At 36.8% G+C, this 20615-nt stretch overlaps 1 protein-coding gene across 1 annotated transcript in view; it reads left to right on the forward strand.

Moving 5' to 3' along the window:
* Positions 1 to 20615, forward strand: part of lancl3 (LanC like 3) — a 29254-nt gene that overhangs the window by 3850 nt on the left and 4789 nt on the right. The window contains exons 2-4 of the mRNA XM_002937661.5: positions 15430 to 15553; positions 16360 to 16557; positions 18479 to 18686. Coding sequence (XP_002937707.1) covers positions 15430 to 15553; positions 16360 to 16557; positions 18479 to 18686 — 530 coding nt within the window. The remainder of the gene's footprint in view (positions 1 to 15429; positions 15554 to 16359; positions 16558 to 18478; positions 18687 to 20615) is intronic.

Raw genomic sequence — 20615 nt, forward strand, 5'->3', positions numbered from 1 at the left:
AATGTACAAAATGACTTTTTTATGTGCTTTTGTATGAATGTAGAACATAAGAGATCTTTCACATATTATTACATGCTTTTCAGTGAGTTCTTTTTGTCAGAGCTGATTTGGTGAAATATTGGTTTGGATAAAAGAAATGGTGAATGCAGCTTAATGCTGCCTCTACCTCCACTCTTCTTAAATTATGTTATATTCCAACCCTGCCTCTTCGTTCTCCATTTTGTTCCATTCAGACTCATCATTCAGTCTGTCTCATTTATTCCCCCTCCCAACCTGTTTCTTTATGTCACATGTGAGCCATTTGCCTATGCTAACACTGTTTCTGTGTCACAAAATGACCATTATGGTCCAGGGCTGTCCATCTTGGAACCCACAAACTAGAAGTCTGTCAAGTTGCTCTGAGAACTTCTTTGTTATAGTGAAAGTATTTTAATATAGTCAACAGAGCAGCATAATAACAAAAGCAAAATGTGATACCATTATTATCTAATTAATCATGTATATATCATATGTTTCCTTTTGTGCTTCCTGCTGATAAGTTGCTGTGAAAAATTATTACTCACCAAAGATATCATACTGTTGGCCTTACACACTGACAAAGATGACAATTATTGTTGTCAATCATTATTACCATGTGCTTACATATGCTAGTGTGTAATTTATATTAACACCTATTTTTATAGTAAATCACCAGCCTATTCCACTCACTATACAATAAAAGGGTACATACTTCAAATACTGATCCACACTTGTGGTTATAAACAAGCATTATAGTGTATGGCCAGCTTTAGTAAATTAAAATGAAAACCAGAAAAAACAAAGTAAGGAAAAACCATCATTTATTTACACTGGCTCTTTGTAAGAAATTCTGCCATTAGTGTTAAATATGAAGTTAGTGAACTGCCCTTCCATTGTAATATTTAATGTCATATATATTCTTATAGCCATTAACGTTCAAATAACTTTCTATTAACTAATCCTGCTGCTAAATAGGCTTTATCTATCGTATATCATCTATTAAACAGAAGAACCATCTGCCTGTTTGTAATGGCTATTGTGAGGCAAGCAGTACGGCACCTCCCACTCAGTGTAATGTAGATCAGCAGAGAAGGAATGCTCTGTCAACATAATAAGCTGTACCCTCATTCTTCACTGTCTATTTAATGGAGGAATAAATGAAAATAGAGCCAGCCATTTATTAATGGCCATAAAAAATGTACTGTAATTAACACATCATATGTTTTTCCGGTTGATTTGTGTATGAACATGCATGGTCAATCATCTCTTGGGCTGTAATTCAGTCATATTTAATTTGTGATAAACTATCACAGCCTTCAGCTATTAACCAAAGCAAAATTGATTATCGCAAATGATATTGGCTTGAGGAGTTTTACTTGATGATGTGCTGCAAATTTGGCAAACAACATACTCAAGAAATTGCAAATCTGTCCTTTCAGTTCCCATTAGATCTGTGTCCTGCCACAGATACTGTTATTTAACATCTTTGCTGCTGGCGATGCATTCAGCACATAAAATAAGAAAGATATGACAATGCTCTGGAAAGTTTAGCTCTGAAAAAGAAGTAGGGTACAAAAAGTTGTCCGAGAATACATTTACAAAATAATTGGTTTATAGTTGCCTTGTTTGGGGAAGGGTCTCTCCTTTGCCCCCAGAGAAGGAGGGATACCAATTAATTACATCCTGTGGATATCATTTAATAATGTACAAAATAGTCCATGGCGTGCTCACCATTTGCACCAAAAAAATCTGGGTGCTAGTACCAAAAAATGCACTGGAACAAGGACAGCACTTGAATTTATAGAATTGTGAGCAAAATGTAAATGCAAAAATAGAAAGGTTTATTACTCGACGTTTCAGTCTCACACAGAAACCTTCATCTGGAGTGAAAAACAAACCTTTGTATTTAATAATATAATAGTAATTAATTAATAATTTAATAATATACCATATTGCTCCATTGTCTCTTTCAGATAGTCTCAACCTGTCTAATCTATTGTTGTTCTATGCTTTGGCTTGACTGTCTCTTTTGGAGCAATTACAGTAGCTTCCTGAATTAAGATGTAGATCCATATGCCATGGAGCACATACTCTAGGGGGCACATTTACTAATCCATGAACGTCCGAAAAGCGTCCGAATGCGTTTTTTTCGTAATGATCGGTATTTTGCGATTTTTTCGTAAATTGTTGCGACTTTTTTTCGTAGCCATTATGACTTGCTCGTAAATTGTCGCGACTTTTTCGTAGCCGTCGCGCCGAGTGCGAAAGTTTCGGATTCATTCAAGCTTCAGTATCGTGACTTTCCTTGGGCCAGGTTGGAGCTGCAGAGTGCCATTGAGTCCTATGGGAGGCTTCCAAAATCATGCAAAGTCTGAAAGGTTTGCCTGCCGTTTACGAGCGCTCAATACGAAATGTCACAACAATATACGAGCAAGTCGTAACGGCTTCAAAAAAGTCACGACAATTTACGAAAAAGTCGTGACGGCGACGAAAAAAATCGCAAAAAATACGAAAAAGTCGCAAAATGTTCGTTTCCAATCCGATTTTTTCCCATTCGGGATTCGGATTCGTGGATTAGTAAATCAGCCCCTAAGAATCATATAGACTCCTACATTTATATTATAAAATGTGGTGCCACTGCTGCAGCAGCTTAAAATTGATTACATTTATACGCATGAAACACAATCCCCATGTTCTTACATATTAACTAACTAAAACTGGTGACCTTTAGGATGAAATAAATCTATAAATCAGCTTGGAACAGTCTACTGCAACTGAAAGTGAATGCAAAGATCTGATTGGTTGCTGTGATAACCATGCTGGTGCAATATAACACACATAAATAGGCACCATAGAGTAACCATAGCAGCAATGTAATAATTGGGAAGTTTGCTCTAGGTCTAGTAAGCGGTAGCACCCAATCAAGTAAACTGCTTACTTGGTTGCTGTGTATGAGTACTGCATTACCCCACAGAGCTGTAATGTTTTTAGTTGCCATCTAGAGTCAAATTAAAACCCTTTCCTTGCCAGATGCCATTCTTTCTAAAAACTCCTAAACTAGAAGTGTAGAAACGCTGACCTGCGGGATATCCCTTCCATAGAATTTAACAGCAGCACTGTACCCTTAGAAAAGATGTTCATATTATCTTAAAGCAGATTATGCATGACCACTATATCGCCACATTGACATAGTAATTCATCCAGAAGGAATGATGTGTCAAGCACAGCATATGTTCACAGGGTCTAACTGTTCAGTCCTTTCCATAGCATTCCAAATGACACCCTGACCAACAGAATTATTTCTCAGTTAGAAGGTTCCTACATTTTCACTTTTTGAATTTTGGAAGCATAAAGACCATGTATACCGCCAAACAGAGACGCCTATAGGCACTCCGCATTAGGCTACCAAATAACCAATCACAGACCTTGTTCGGTACCACCCATGAACTTTTTTCATACTTGCGTTGAAAATAGTTGTACACTATTTTTATTAAGATGCTTACAAATATTGTCAAGTCCAACACAGCAGAACATTTGTTGTTGGAAATGTCATTGTGTGAGACATTAGGATTAGGAACAAGTGAGCTGTGTATGTAGGTGCAACACACAAAGGAAGCCTTAAATTTAGCACCTCCTCAAGGCAGAGATTAACTCCAAGGCTGCTGACATCCTTGTACCCTTTTCTTTGCACCTTGCACCTAATAGATCAAAGAGGATGCAGCCCAAATTTTGGAGCTAATAGGAAGGAACTTGTGTAGACACAGGAATAGCAATTTGAAAGATAAAATTTTGCTTCCATTTTTGCAATTTTTCTTGTATCTTCCAATAGTAAATCTTTCCTGATGGGTTTTCTTAAATTGTATCTAGTATTAACATCCAATTTGTAATTCATATAAAAAGGTATGCTTTTTACCCTTGGTAAAAGTGCACTTTTACAGTTAGAATTGCAAAATTGTAGAAATGCTGGCTTAGCAGAGTGAAATCTTGCAAGGTGACTTTCAAGGTCAGACGACAGCTGAAAGAATTAGCATATTGGTAACTACAGTATGTCTTTTATTCTGTAGGAAAATGGGGCTTTTCTGTATCGCACCTTACACATATGCATGACCTGTATTTTTCTGATTATCAAAGACCAACCCTAGATTCATATCAATTACCTCTGTAACTTACAGTGGGTTTCTCTAATTTGTGTCCCCTAAGCATTTTCTCTAATGGTTGCATGCAGTACTTTTTTTTGTATGTATGGACACTTTACCTAAATGTCATTTTTTTAATGCACCGTCTTATAAAAACATATAATGTAACTATTGCTTCAGCTACAGACTCAAGTCATAATTTGCTAAATAAATTGTAGATTCTGAATTATGCAGAAGAGACGTGAATCTATATCTCTAAGCATGTTCCTACTCTTTGCCTCTTCTATCAAAATGCCACTATATTGTGAAAATTAAAACCAGTAAGACTATTAGGTACCATAACATTTCTGAATTAGCCTCAATTTATCCACCCCAAACTTCTGGCAACATATGTGAGCTGTTCTAAGGGAATAAAGGATCTAATCAGAAGCTATGATTTGGCAGAATGCATATGCAGACAACGGGATATCCTCCAACACTGCTTAGGGGCATGATAATAAATTGTATTAACCTTCACTGATAATGGGTAAGATCTGTTCTGGGGACACCACCCCAATATTAGAACAATAGCCTCTAATTTGTGTCTCCTAATAAAAACAATCCAAGGCTTGGTGAGGTATAAGGTGTATAAGGTATAACCTGAACAGGAGAAGGTCATGCTACATGGCAGGATGAGACAAGGCAGCGTTTGGCAGATTCCCCCTCACCACCTTTGATTTGAGTGACCATAAACTGTTAAGTAAGCATACCACAGGAAGCTGCAAACTTAGGCAATAACAAGAATAACCATTAAGAATATTCTATTTGGTTTTACCTACAGAAGTAAAACTCAACATATACATTAACTGAAGCCCTCTTGTATCACATATTGCAGGCTTCTTGTTTGTGTGTGTTACTTTGAGAGCTTCCCAAGAATCCCTAATAAATGACCCAGTTATTCTGAAGAACCTTGTCTCTGAGTTTTGTTCTATAACAAGGTACTTTGGGTTACAAAGTAACCAATGGGGGTGATTTATCAAAGCTTGAATGAAATTTTTTGCCGTGAATCAATTTTTCACTAAAACTCATGCATTAGAATTATGGTTTAAAAAACCGGAATATTCAATATTTATTGAGTGCAGAAATACTTGAATGTAAAAATTCTAAAACATCTAAAAGCTTGTGAGTTCATGTAGAAGACAATGGGACGTAAACCCCAGCCAACTACAATTATTCAAGTCTGCTCTAAGTCACTCAATTAAAGCAAATTTAAAGCAGCTAGCCTTAATAAGCCTTTGCTCACCATTTGATAAAATTTGTCCAGGTGCCTTGCCCTGGAACCGTTGCTCAGGGGGAATTTTTTTTTCACTTTTTTAAAAAAAAAGACATAAATCACAGTTTTTCATGGTCACTCACCACACTGATCCAATGGTCTAGGTGCAGCACCCCAGACCCGTAGCAAGAGGAGACACATTGGTAGAAAAATATAGAGGTCCATTTAAACTTGGATTTTTCGAGTTTTAACGTTACTTTTGGCTCAAGAAGTTTGTGATTTTTTAATACAGCATTATCTTTATATTGTTAGTATTTTATCATAGTATTGTTGTATTTTATAATACAACAATACTACAAGTTCATTCAAATTTATACCATGTCAAATATATACGAGTTTCAAGGTCAGAAAAAAAACGACTTTTAGTAAATCAGACCCCAAAATACACCCCCCAGTCCGACCCTGCGCGTATTTATTCATGTAGTTTAACATGATACCAATTCACAATATGCACAACATTTTGGGGAGGTGTGTAACCCAATATTTTTCTGAACTACACAAAATAAATACACACTTTTTGATTTGCAAGTCGATACACTCATTATTTTTCCATTTGTATTCCTATATTGATAATGATTCCTATAATGATAATGATACTAATTAAAATAATAATTGTTGAAATATTATAAATAAAGAGTTATAGGAGTATATATAAGTTGCTTTTTTGGTGGAGGTACACCAAATGAATAGGAATTGGGTTAAGCTCCAGAAATAGAACAGCAATATCAAAGCCTGAGCTTCCAGTCTCAATAAAGTACAACACTTGTGGGTCATTTACCATTTGGATTACAAGCACAAGTATTTGTTTTCTCTAGAAGCTCTGCAGAATGCACTAAACATTTTAAAAATTGATATAAATTCCAGTTCACTCCAGGTTTCCCCTGCACTCCAATGTCAAAGTACATTTAGAACAGAATGTCAACTGCTTGTGTATAGAGCATTTAAAATATCTGCTTGTAATGCAGGGTTGTATTCTTCTGTTTTTAAAATATTCTGTAGGAGTACAATTGACAGATCATCTATATATATATATATATATACCTGTATATATAAGAAATTATCTTCCATTGGGAGAATAACAGGTGAATACACTTTTCCCAGCTTATGCAACAGATATTAGAAATGTCTCACAAGAAGGCAAAGAAGTACATGTACAACTGTCTATGCAAAATGGCCCTTTTGCAAAAGGCTAATTGTTCCAGAAAAAAAGGTCACCTTCACCAAAAATCTATATGATTATTTAGGACTTGTGGATCAATAGCTTTTCTGTAATCTAAATTTCTTTACTTTGACATATAATCACAAAAGAGATGATCTATCACTACCTGATCTATCACTGTAATGTATTTACAAAGCTTTCTGGCTATTGCATTGTTTCGAGTGTAGAAGAGGACAGAGAGCAGGGAAGAAAATTACTTTCCTAATATTTAAGAGCATTAATGAATTACTTTATATATGTTACCAAGCCTATGGAAAATCTCAGTGTGGCGACTTAATCCACATATTCAACACTGCTTTTGAACAAATCATTTCCAATCTTGTGAGCATCAGAAATTCAGAAAAGGAAATCTGTGATTTAAATGTAGAATAGAAAACAAAATGGAATGTGTATTTTGCTTGTAGCGGACAAGTACTGTAGGTTAATCAAGTGATAGCAGAGTTACCTATTGAACAGAAGTGCTTAGAAGGCACTGTACACAGGGGCGGGCTGAGCCGACCGGGCACCCTAGGCAACCCGGTCGGCCACCTTGGCCCTGCACCTGCGCTATCCCATTGTGCACCCCCCCTTCCCGTGTGCTTTGGCGCACATTCATAGTTCACGCAGGGCGGGGGGTGCGATGCGAAGCAATAGTTCATTGCCACCACCGTGTAATGGGGAGCACAGACTAATTGGTCGCGGGTGCGTTAAAAAAGGCATGGTCGTGTCAAAAAAGGGCAGATGACAAAAAAAAAAAAAAAAAAGACGCGGGTGACAAAAAAGACGTGGGCAAAAAAAAAATCATGTGACAATTGCGTTTTGCGAATTTTTTTGCCGTTTCGTGAATTTTATGGCAAAGTGAAACGGGACAGAGTCGCTCATCACTAATAGCAATTAATTTTACAAATATTTTTAAAACCATGGAAAATTAGTCTTTTTTAACTTTCCTTTTTTTTTTTAATCATTTTAAATTATATTAATGTTAAATCATTTTAAACTATGTTAATGTTATTTGTACAGGTATAGGATACATTATCTGGAAACCTGTTATCAAGAAAGCTTTAAATTGCTGAAAGCAATTTGCTGATCTCCCATAGACTTCATTTTAATCAAATAATTTACATTTTTAAAAATGATTTTAACAGAACCTTGTGCTCAATCCAAACAAAGATATTAATATCCCTTACTGGAGGCAAAAACTAATTTTCTTTAGCAAACATAAGGTATGGAGATCCAAATTATGTAAAGACCCCTTATCCGGAGAAACCCAGGTCCCAAGCATTCTGGATAATAGGTCCTTTACCTGTATATGTAATTGCTATTAAAAGTAGTGTCTGTTTGTCCCTTTCTTGTCCTGATTACATACACCAATTAAATGATGTAGGTTTGGTCATCACAGAACATGCAAAGCATTGTGGGAATTGCAGTCTTGATTCTAGTAGAGTTGCTAGATGGTCAGGGTGGACAATTGGGCCAATGACAAAGGACAGGTAATTTGCTTTCAGCAATTCTGTATGCAAGCAACTGTATTTTTTAAATTAATATAGAATGGAAGGTTGCTAGGAATTTAATTGTTTGAATTCCTCCCTTTAATCTTGCCCCATGTATATAGAAATGGAATGCTAACAGTTCTTCTTGTCCCCAGGGATTCTATTCTTATTGCAAGTCTTACACATGACAGACATTCAGAATTATTCACTGGCAGATTACATTTGTTATCCTGTGGCTTTGCCCAAGCAAAACATCTTTAGAGAAAAAGGAATGATTCATCCAATGCCACGAGACGGGAAAGTGTATTGAACTGAACATAAAGGCAGTGCGCAACTGTAGGTAGAATGTTCACGTTGATACTGTCAGCGAAAAAAAAAAAAACAAAGCAGTCTGAAAGGACACAATAATTGCATTTCTCATAAATATCACAAACATTTAGCAACTCCTACAACATTTAATTGGCATTTTAATTTGATAAGTGGATTTCTGGCAATAGAAGAGCTGAGCTGAGCGTCAAGGTCATTGTAATCCCTACGAAAGGCAGAATAAGTCTGCACAGTGGGAATTTATTCATAGGCTGAATGAACATTTTTTTTCTGTTGCTTCTTTATGTCTATTTGTGGTAACAGTGGGAAACCTGCCTCTCCCATCCCCATTCATGATTCACCAGTCAGTTCAGACTGGGCAATAACAGCCCATTCATTAGATATCACTATATCACTATTCATTGAATATCAAAATGAAGCATTAGAATGCGCATTAAAAATTATGTATGCAGTATATCCTTATATGCATTGCAGGCTTGGAATCTTGGAATTAAATACCCCCTATAACCCCATTCGCTATATAAATGCATTTATAAGAATCCTGTGATTTCTTCTTTCCATGTATTCTCCCTCCCACCCTCACTTTATAAAGCCAAGCAAGTGTTCAATTAGTCAAGTTACACCTCATTACTTGGCTCACTACTTTAAAAGGGTTGTCCACCTTTCAGTTAGCTTTTAGTATGATGTAGAGAGTAGTAGTCTGGCACAATTTGCAATTGATCTTCATTTTTCATTATTTGTAGTTTTTTTTTACTTATTTCATTTTTTGTTCAGCATCTTTCCAGTTTGGAGTTTTAGCAGCTATTTGAGCCAAATTACCTTAGCAACCAGGAAGTGGTTTGAATGACAGACTGATATATGTACAGACGAGGACCCAAGTTGAAAAATAAGGTATAAAAAGGAACAATAAAAATAAAATTGCAGTGACCCCCATTTGAAAGGTAGAAAGAGTCAGAAGAAGACGGCAAATAAATTAAAACAATATAAATAAGTAAGACTAATTGAACAGTTGTTTAGAATTGGCCATTCTGTAATATACTTAACTTTAAGTTAACTTAAAGGTAAACCACCCCTTTTAAGGGATCTGACCTAAACCATATTACGCAAGGAAATGTATCTGCCTATAAACTTCAATAAACTGGGGGGTCAGTGACCCCCATTTAAAAAGCTAGAAAGAGTCAGAAGAAGAAGGCAAATAAGTAAAAAAAACTATAAATAATTAAGACTAATTGAAAAGTTGCTTAGAATTGGCCAACTTAAAGGGAAACCACCCCTTTAAAGGGATCTGACCTAAACCAGAATATGCAAGGAAATATATCTGCCCATAAACTTCAATAAACTGGGGGTCATTAACCCAATTTAAAAAGCTAAAAGAGTAAGATAAAATCCTTATTGAAGGCAAAATTATTCTGTTAGGTTTAAATTATTTTTTACTAGGCTTCAGGTATGGTGATAAGATCCCTTATCTGGGAAACCCCAGGTCCAGAGTATTCTGGATAACAAATCCCATATACTACCTCTACTTAAAAAATACATGGCAAGTGTCTATTGCATGTAATGATGCAAAAAACTTTCCACTACAGAAGTATTATGCCAGCTCCCACTCATATGACTACAAGTGGAAAAAGGACAACAGTGACATATTCTGTGTTTTGGGCAATTAAAATTTGTTGTTTTGAAAATAAATCTTACCTGGGCACTTAGTAGAGCTCTATCCACCCTTGTAGCTTAGTTTCCTCCATGCTAAAAGAACTGACTTGATTCTGCCCTGTCCTATTGTTCCCCACATGGGATGTGCCTTCCAAGCTGAAGCATGCCTGAAGCGTCCCACAGTCCAATGTTCAGGAGCACTGTTGCTATGAGGCTCTGTGAGTTTTTGTAGCCAGAAATTCTGTATTTTACCAACCAAGATCTACACTTAGGGGCTGATTTACTAATCCGAATTGGAAAAATTCCGATTGGAAAACGAACAATTTGCGACTTTTTCGTAATTTTTGCGATTTTCTCGGCGTCTTTACGATTTGCGCGAAAAAACGCGAGTTTTTCGTAGCCATTACGACTTGCGCGAAGAAACGCGAGTTTTTCGTAGCCATTCCGAAAGTTGCGCAAAATCTTGCGATTTTTTTCTTAGCGGTAAAACTTGCGCGAAAAGTTGCGCCTTTTCCGTAGCGTTAAAACTTAAAAGGCGCGATGTTTCGTGCAAGTTTTAACACTACGAAAAAATCGCGACTTTTCGCGCAAGTTTTAACGCTACGAAAAATCGCAAGATTTTGCGCAACTTTCGGAATGGCTACGAAAAACTTGCGTTTTTTCGCACAAATCGTATTGGTAACGAAAAAGTCGTGAAAATTTTCCGAAAAAATCGCAAAATACCGATCATTACGAAAAAAACGCAATCGGACGCATTCTGCCAGTTTGTGGGTTAGTAAATGTGCCCCTTAGGGGCAGATTTATTAAAGTGTTAAATTGTAGCTTACCATAGAAAGATTCCCCCACTCTGTATTTATTTCTATGGGACTTTAAGAGGTATATTTATCAAAATGGGGAACTTTCACCCATTGATAAATACACCTCTAAAAGTCCCATAAGAATGAAAAGAGAGAGGGGAAATTTACTGTGGGGAGCTCTAAATTCACACTTTGAGAAATCTGCCCCTAAGTGTAGATCTTGATTGGCACCTATGCTAATATGTACTCCTACCTGGGGAGCGCACAAAAATAGTATCTCAGAATTCTTAGCACATATTTTGTTAGAATTGTGTAAAAAATAGAATGTTGTACACATAGCCTACATCAAGACTACAATTTTAAATAGCAGAATGAATTATTTGCAAAATACACAGTGTAATTTAGTAATACAAACCACACCATAAGAATCCCTTTAAATATAGGAGCTGAAACATTGACTGGAGTGGCTCCATTATAATTTCTGCACTTAGTTTCCTGTTTTTCAAGTTGTGAAGGGAAAATAATGAACCTGATCTTTGTACTCTTTTGGCTAACTTCTTATTTTACTGGTAAAAATGTACTTTCTGTGTGATTACATGCCCATTACTCCATCACTCAAATGATGGAGATGTATGTTGCATGCAGAAAGCAATGTGATAATCTGGTAGTTTAATGTGAAAGACATGATAAAGATCAGCTCTTGTTAATTTGTGAAACCAAAAAAGACATAAAATGAAGATATCCTAATTCATTGTAACAAGCCCCTTTCCTACAAATAGAGACTAGCAGAGCTGTAGCACTACTATAATCTATACAATGGGTGCAAGAGTCTATAAAAGTAACAAAATCAGATTTTCTCTAAATGTATCTGTTTGTCAATTGCAACAGTTATGGTTTGTTTATTGGTTCAAAATGCTTATTGATCAGTGTTGTTTTCTCAATGTGTCTTTGCAGGGGTGATCACTGCCACCTTGTGGAAAAGTTAAAAAAAATAAATAGTAGCCTTGTTGCGAACTGGATTAATATTAGCTGTTTTCTTTAGTACCAAGCCTCACAAAGTCAGGAACCAAGAAATCAAAATAGCAAATTTAGACACATTTTAGTTTGCAAATAAATTTATCTTGCAAACAAAGTCCTATATTCGAACACTGAGCCCAGGTCCTTGGCGTCTATTTATTCCCATGTGATGACAGTGGCTGCTGCCATTTTCCTTGTAAACTCTGTTGCTCTGTATGCTCCTTGGGGGAAGCCATGTTTTAGAGCTCATGTCTATGTTTCTATTTCATTTCTAGTAACCAAACAAGTAAAACAAATCCTTTATGCAGAGATTCTAGATATACACATGGCAATCACTCATAAGACAAAGCAGGACCATTTACCATTTATCTGAGCAGTTCTTTCACATTTATCACACTTAATATAGCTGTTGCCGATGTACCAATCAGAGTGAAAGTGAATGAAAGTTATATATGTGGCATTTTCCCTGCAGCAGTGAAAAAGCCTCTCAGTAGGAACTTTATATATTCCACTTTTTTGGACTTGATAAGGGATGGACCAGTAGTAGAAAGTGATATGATAACTCCCATGCACATGCAGTTTGAATAATACAAAGCAGAAATATTCTGTGTCTATAATAATCTTTAAACCCCCCCAAAAATTGGCCGTCATTTCCCCTTAATTTAAAACTCCCAGTAAAGTGTAACTTTCCTTGTTAGATATTAAAATAATTAATTTAAATAGAATATATGACTACACTATGAGAATAGGATAATACCAGGAGAATTACATCTTATTATAAGGCAGTTATATTTCTATGATGTGATATATTTAGCTGTTATTTGGCTTGGAGCTGGTAGTAGGCATTCCCTTGGTGAATGTTCTGTAGAGATAACAAGCCCGCAGGCAGATACACTCAGTGATAACACTTTGTTTAACTCTTCTCTGCTGCATGCCTAGAATGGAAGCAACAAACTTGGCAAGGTTCATACAATTACATTTCAGGCTGCGGACTCAGGATCAAACACCAGGAAATAAACTTGGATTACAAATAACTGTATAACAATCATTCCAAGGGCCTTAATGCTTTCATGGTTGTATTCATATCCAAACATCCTGCCTTGTTTCTGAATTGTTTAGCCATGTACTGCTGTGACATGGAATAGCTGCCTGATGTTGTTTAGTGGCAAATATATAATTTTTATGGAATGCGATTCTAAGCCTACTTTATGAATTGTGGTTATAGCATTTGATTTTCTAGTACAGATACTATTTAATACAAGGTGTAAACAAAGTTTAAACAAGTTGTAAACAAAAAAACAATTTGCATGGATAAAAACAAAATAATAACAGACATTTGTATTTTACAAAGTAATATACTTCATTGTACATTTTACAGGTGTGTGACCTCTTATGTGTATGTGACCTGTTTTACAGAATGTTTCATAATGTTTTGCCATTTTCCAGATAAGGGATTTTTCTTTCATTTGGATATCCATACCTAGAGTCTAAAATCAATCTCTATGTTTTTTACTCACATTGCACAGTTTTTTTACCCATGATTCCAGTGTAAGTGCACCTACAAGGGGGAGAGGTCTCTGATGCTACTGAGACTGATGCATCAAAATTGAAGAAGCTGCACTTGTGATAATGATCGGACATACTGTAACTGTGCAGAAAATTTGTGTGTGTGGTTGGTATTACTTCTGGAGTTCAGCGTAAGGGTGACATGTGTGCCCTATTCTTTTTGCCTTAATTGTCCTGCAGCAATTGACACAGGCCACTATAGAGCACTGGAGCTTCCTGCTTGTTTGGAAATGGAGGTAGCTCTGGGGAACCCCTGCTTTAATAGGTGCAAACTTCAGAACAGGAGGCAGGAGGAAGGCAACTATACAAGTGCAAGGAATGCATGCTGATGCAAGTACCTGTAATGAATGGGAGTTTTCATAAAACTAAAACTTAATATAGTCATTACTAAATGAATACTAAATACTTTTTTTTGTGGGTTTGCAATACCAATATTAAATATGCAAAGGAAATATTGTTGTCATTGCACATAAATATCTGTTAGCTCTCTCTCTTTTGTTGGGAATTAGCCATTTTCCTGTCACCATACCACATTCCCACATTTTCTTCAGGTCCTCCTTAGATTCAGTGCTTGCAGTAAGTGAATGCAGTAAGTATTCAATATAAGTTATATATATAAAGTATAAGTAAGTATACAGTGAATGCAGTAAGCATTCAATGACTCCCCAGCCCCTGCAGGGGACCCCTGGTGTAGAAACCAAGACTGCACTCTTTTAACAAAAGGGCTGAATTTCCAGTAAGTGGGCATTACTGTCTGAAATAAGAGATTGCAAAAGAAAAAGCTTGCTTGCCTTAAGTAACATGTATCTTTAACATAACCTCAATAACCCCCCCTCACTGTGGAGCTGGTAGAACTTGCTGATGTTAACAAATGTTTGTTGTAAGCAAATGTTTGTTTGCTACTATAACTTGTATGTGCAACTGAGCAAGGCTGGTTAGGCCAAAACATTTAGTTCTTAAATTGCTGAAATAAAAACACTATTGACTATGGTAAGTCATCAACTACTTTGTGTGCTCTCTGGGCAAAATTTCTTCAATACATCACAGTTGGACAGTTCAATGTTCCTTTAAATAACTGATGTGGAACCTTAATTTGCAGCTTAAAGCTCAACATCAGATTTCTGGTAACTTGATCTTTTGTTTACTTGTAAAATCACAGCCGTACACTGACAGGATCATCTGCATCTCAGTTTAACATCACCCTTCTGATAGGCTTCTAGGCATGAAAATCACATTAGCACAAGAAGTACTCTTTGCTGAATAAACAATAGTTACAACTTAAATAAAATGATATACTGTCATAGAAATATTACATAACCTTATGGGGGGCTAAAGCACTGGTTCAGCATAAGTTGTTTTTCAGGTATAAAGCTATTGTGCAGCTTCTCATGATCAAAAGCCCTAGAGCCCCTGTACCCAGGAGTTTCATTCCAAGTTTAATATACCGTTCACACACAGTTTGGTCAATTTATCAGGAGCCACTGGTATGTTTTTGGGAGTATGGAAGGTAACTGTGTAACTGGAGGAAACCCATGCAAACATGGTAGAAAATACACATTTTTAGACTGTATCATTTCTGGAGTGGAACACCTAGGACCCCAGAGCTGCAAAACAGCAAGATAACCACTTGGCCATCATATATACAGAGACACACTGAACTTTTTCATGGAAGTAAAATGTCTAACTTAGTTGTGCACTGAATATCCAGCATATGACACATTGGGGGCCCTATTATATCAAAGTGTCATAGAAAGAGGTCTAGTAACCAGAGGTGGGTGTGGACCATATGTAGGTCCCATGTTACCAGTTGGATGCTTTAGGTATATCTTATTAAGGGTATATATTACAGATTATAGGTTACAATCATACATACATATGATTTGCTATTTTTTATGAATGACAATATCTTCCTTTACAGGTATTGACTCCAGTGCAGATTAGATCAATCTGCCAAGCCATCCTGGAATCTGGAAAGCATTATTCAAAGAAAAAAAGAAAACTGTTTCCACTTATGTACTCTTATTATGGAACAGAATACTTGGGTGAGCTAAAATGAGCATGCAAAGCATAGGTTTTCTTTGTGACTCTGATCATTTGCTTAAGGTACACTCCAATATAGCTACTCTCTGTCTATCTGTCCCTCTATCAGTCCACCTATCAATCATCTTTCCATATTTCTTATAATTTCTCTGTCTAAAACACATATTAAAGGCTGAATGTACATTAATTTTCCTTTTTTTTTTTAATGTTTTTAGAAAGCGATTACCAGTTCCTCTTATAGTATTTTCTAAGCAGCCATTATCTATTTGGCAGGTTTCTCATGAGCTTCCATAATCCTGTCTGAAGGGCCCCTATCATGTCATATCAACTTTGCATAAACCATTAAGGAGATATTTGGTAATATTATCTAATTGTACATGATGGCATTGGAGTCACAGACATCCATATTTATGGTAGAATTCATATGGGAAACCAAAACACCAGAAAGCAGCATGGCAAAAGCTACAGTTGAGATTCTACAATGATAACAATTAAATATTTTCCTACAAAACTTTCCTTATCAAATCTGACTGGCCATAAGTTAAAAGATCCTCTCAGTTGGTGATCAGATCACTACAGCGAGGATACTGCTCTGTCGTGGTCAGTACCATATCAACGATGTGGTTCTTGCTCCAATGGGATTTTTAAACCTCCTTGATCAATATGTGGCCAATTTTCATTTATATATAGATTTAAATGCTGTATGTATTTGACAATTTTTTGTTTATGGTCTAGAAATAAATTATAGACTAAAAGATATTACTATTTGTCTTTATTGTGCCCCAATTTTTTCAATCTGGTTTTGTAGGTGCAGCACACGGGCTATCATCTGTTTTGCAAATGCTTCTGACCTATCAGGACTATCTCCAACCTGCAGACCGGGACCTTGTTTGGGAGAGTGTGGACTTTCTGGTAAACCAGGAGCAGAACTGTAACTGGCCCCCTGAATTAGGGGGAGTGATAGAACGGGAAAATGAACTGGTACATTGGTGCCATGGTGCCCCAGGTTAGAACATGTTCATATACAAAGTGATATACTAAGTGCCATCCTTATAACTTAGCTTGTGCCTGTGCAATAATCTGGAGAATTTATGACAACAATATGAAATTTAGGGAAAAAAAACAATATCACTTCCAACTGATTCTGCTAAAACCAAACAAAAACAATAGAGTAATTAAACCAGCAGTAGCAAGCAATAACAGCCAATCACATTTCTTAGACACTCTTACTTGAGATGGGCAGTCATAGCTAACTGTAAAATTTCCCTCCCCATTATGCCACTTAAGGGGGTATGTAAGGAGTACTTGCCATAACAGAAGAAGTCATTGGGGCTGATTTACTAATCCACAAATCCGAATCCTAATGGGAAAAATTCAGATTGGAAAACGAACATTTTGTGACTTTTTTGTATTTTTTCTGATTTTTTCGCCGCCGTTACGACTTTTTTGTAAATTATTGCGACTTTTTCGTAACCATTATGACTTGCGCAATTGTCGCAACTTTTTCGCAGCCGTTACGATTTGCTTGTATATTGTCGCGACTTTTCGTATTGAGCGCTCGTAAACGGCGGGCAAACCTTTCAGACTTTGCATGATTTTGGAAGCCTCCCATAGGACTCCAACCTGGCCCAAGGAAAGTCTCCCATAGGGCTCAATGGCACTCTGCAGCTCCAATCTGGCCCAAGGAAAGTCACAATACTGAAGCTTGAATGAATCCGAAACTTTCGTACTTGGCGCAACGGCTACGGAAAAGTCGCGACAATTCACGCAAATTGTAATGGCTACGAAAAAGTCGTGACAATTTACGAAAAAGATCGCAAAATACCGTATAATAATAATGGTGATAATAGGATATATTTACATATAGTTCCTAGAGCTCTGCCTAGATTTTTTGCAAAGAAAGATGTAACAATGAAGCCCCCAGTGGAATTGCCCTTGGACTTGGCACATAATTGTATCACCAGCTTTTTAGATATAGGCAGTGCAGCTCATCACATACAGCTAAAGAGTTAATAAGATGCTTGTTAGCAGTTTTCTTGGCGTTCAGATCAGATGCTCTTGCTCAGGCTGTCAGTGTTCTAAACATTCTCTGTTGTGCTGCTGAACTTTAACAACTCTACTAATAAGCTGGTACATGAGAAAGAGCTCATTTTCTGTTTGATGGGTCATGCCTGTTTTGCACAAAAAGGATGTTTCCAGGCAGAAGTTGTATCACTTTCAGATGTCACCTCATTCAGCTTTGCTGCTGAAGCCTATTGGCTCTAATTCTAGCTTCTCAGTATAGAGTTTGATTATTTTTGATTTGATTTGATTATTGGGAAACAATGTGTGTACTGGACATATTTAAAATGAGAGCAGTCTAAATGCAGGCCCCATTTTTTAACTGAAACGTTACAGGGTCACTATATATTAAACTGCCTATAGAAATTATAAATATAAAGTAAAGTATAAAGGACAAACCTGCTGAAATGCTCTGGGTATTGTAAGTCACAAAGTTTGCACTAACCAATAGCAACCAGTCAGCTGTTTGCTTTCAGTTACCTGCTGATTAATTCATTGATATGAGTTATTAGCCCTGAAGCAAACTTTTTGACTTGCATTACCTTTCCCTAAAGTTTGCAAACAGGAGAAAGGAGGCTCATAGGCGTATAAAATGGTGGGTTCTCCGGTATGTGTGACATTTTGTGCACCTTGTTACAATAACAAATAAATCATAGCTACAAAACTCAATTGTGAAGTACATATATGCATAAATAAGGACCATTGTCATTTGCATATTAACATTATTAATGATTTACAACCCTAATGGTAGCTCAGTCCTAGTTTTGGTGATATATAATATGTTGAGGAAATAATAATTTTAGCATATTCACTTTAATCATTCATTCGTTTCAGAGTTAATGGCCTCCATTTTATTACTGTTTCAGGCATTGCATATCTGTTTGCCAAAGCATACCTGCTTACCCGGAAACCTTGCTATCTGGACACATGCATCAGATGTGGAGAGCTAACTTGGCAAAAGGGACTGCTAAAGAAAGGCCCAGGAATTTGCCATGGAGTTGCAGGCAGTGCCTATGTGTTTCTTTTGCTATATAGACTCACAGGCCACTCCAAGTACATTTACAGAGCACAAAGGTCAGTGATGTTGAAAAGTTATATTTATCTACATTATATAAATGCTATACCATATGTTGTATTTCTAACAATATCTACACCCTACTCTTCTGTACTGTACAGCTACAATTGTGGTTTGTGTCACAATGTGATAATACCAACACAGTATGCAGGTCCCTTGGCATTTGGTTTAGAATGCCATCAACTCTAAATGATATATATATGTATTTATATAATTATATAAATGGGTCCTTGAGTGGTATGAAAGAGTTGCTTAGTCAAGAGTTCATTGCTTAAGGTCACTTTTAATTATTTGTCCTTAAAAGTAAAAGATGTTGGTGCTAGATAACCACAAGTTAATTGTATGTATGTATACATTATAAAGCACTGCAATGATATGCAGTGCTGTACACAATTACAATGTATAAAATACACACAGGCATGAAAAGTATTATAATAAAGACAATAACTATATATAAATACACAGAGATAAAGTGCCATGTGATAGGAGAGACAGAAGGAAGGAGGTCCCTGCTCCGTAGAGTTTACAAACAGTCTAAAGGTGGCCATACACGCACCGATATTATCGTACGAAACCTCGTTTCGTACGATAATCGGTGCGTGTATGGCATGTCAGCGAGCCGACCGATATCGCAGGAAGCTGCTGAAATCGGTCGGCTCGCCGATCGGCCAAGTTAGAAAATTTTGATCGGGCGCCATAGAAGGCGCCTGACCAAAATTCTCCCTTCAGAGCTGAATCGGCAGAAGGAGGTAGAAATCCTATTGTTTCTACCTCCTTACCTGCCGATTCAGCCCTGAATGGTGTGTGGCGGATCTGACGATGTTTCGTGCGACCGACGGTCGTACGAAACATCGTGAGATCGCCACGTGTATGGCCAGCTTAAGTGGATGAATAACATACAGACAAAAATTGAAGGGAAAAAGTTTACAGAGGTTTGGGCATTGTCCCTTATGTGCCAGGACTAGACTTGACTTAAAAATGTTCTAGTACTCCAAAAGGTTGAATCTGACTTTTTTCTTGAAGAGATTGAGATTGGGATGGAATTCCAGAGATAAGGAGCAGCAAGATAGAAAGGTTTAAGATGAGAGGTGGCAATGGAAGCTGTAAAAAGACGGTGGCTCTGAGAGTAGTGGAGGAGACAGCCAGGAACATAAGTGTCAGATAAGTGAAAAAATGAGTGAAGATCAGAGGACTGAACCGCTTTGAATGTAAGCAGAAGGTTATCCTTTGTTTAACAGGCAGCCATGCTAAAGATTGTACTTGGTGTTAAACAGGTTTCAGCAGAGGCCCCTAGCAGCAGAGTTTAAGATGGATTGCAGGGGAGAGAGGTCGGAGTCTGGTTAGTTGGAGATTGCAGTATTCTAAAGGGGATGAATTAGTATTTTAGTTAATTGTGAATGAAAGTGATGGATTTTGGCAATATTGTGGAGGAAAAATGGCAGGTTTTGGCAGTGGTATTAATATGATTAGAGAAGAAGTGGGACTGGTCAAAGATGACCCCCAGACAGGGGGGTGCTGAATTAACAGGGTTAGTGGTCATGCCATCAATAATAATGGTGAAAGAAGGAGGAGGGCTTACAATATATATTTTGACACAGGTCTAAGTGATTAAAAACAAATTTCTTAAAGCAGATATGTCCTAAAAAGTCAATACCAATTGCTTACAGTGGGTATTTCATAATGGCTCTGGAGTCAACAATTACTTACATACAATAAGTAGTACATACGAGTCCTAGACAGCTACCAGCATATTTCTTACTGTAGCTATTACAGCTATTAAATGTGCTTGAACCATAAATTGCTTAGAGTAGTTTTTACATAAGGGTCCTAGAGTCAACAATAAATTCCTTACAGTAGTTGTTTTATAAAGGTTCTAGAGCCATCGAATAATTGCTTACACGTAGTTATTACATGTGGGTCCTAGAGCA

The sequence above is a fragment of the Xenopus tropicalis genome, chromosome 2, assembly GCF_000004195.4.
Source record: "Xenopus tropicalis strain Nigerian chromosome 2, UCB_Xtro_10.0, whole genome shotgun sequence".
NCBI lineage: Eukaryota > Metazoa > Chordata > Amphibia > Anura > Pipidae > Xenopus > Xenopus tropicalis.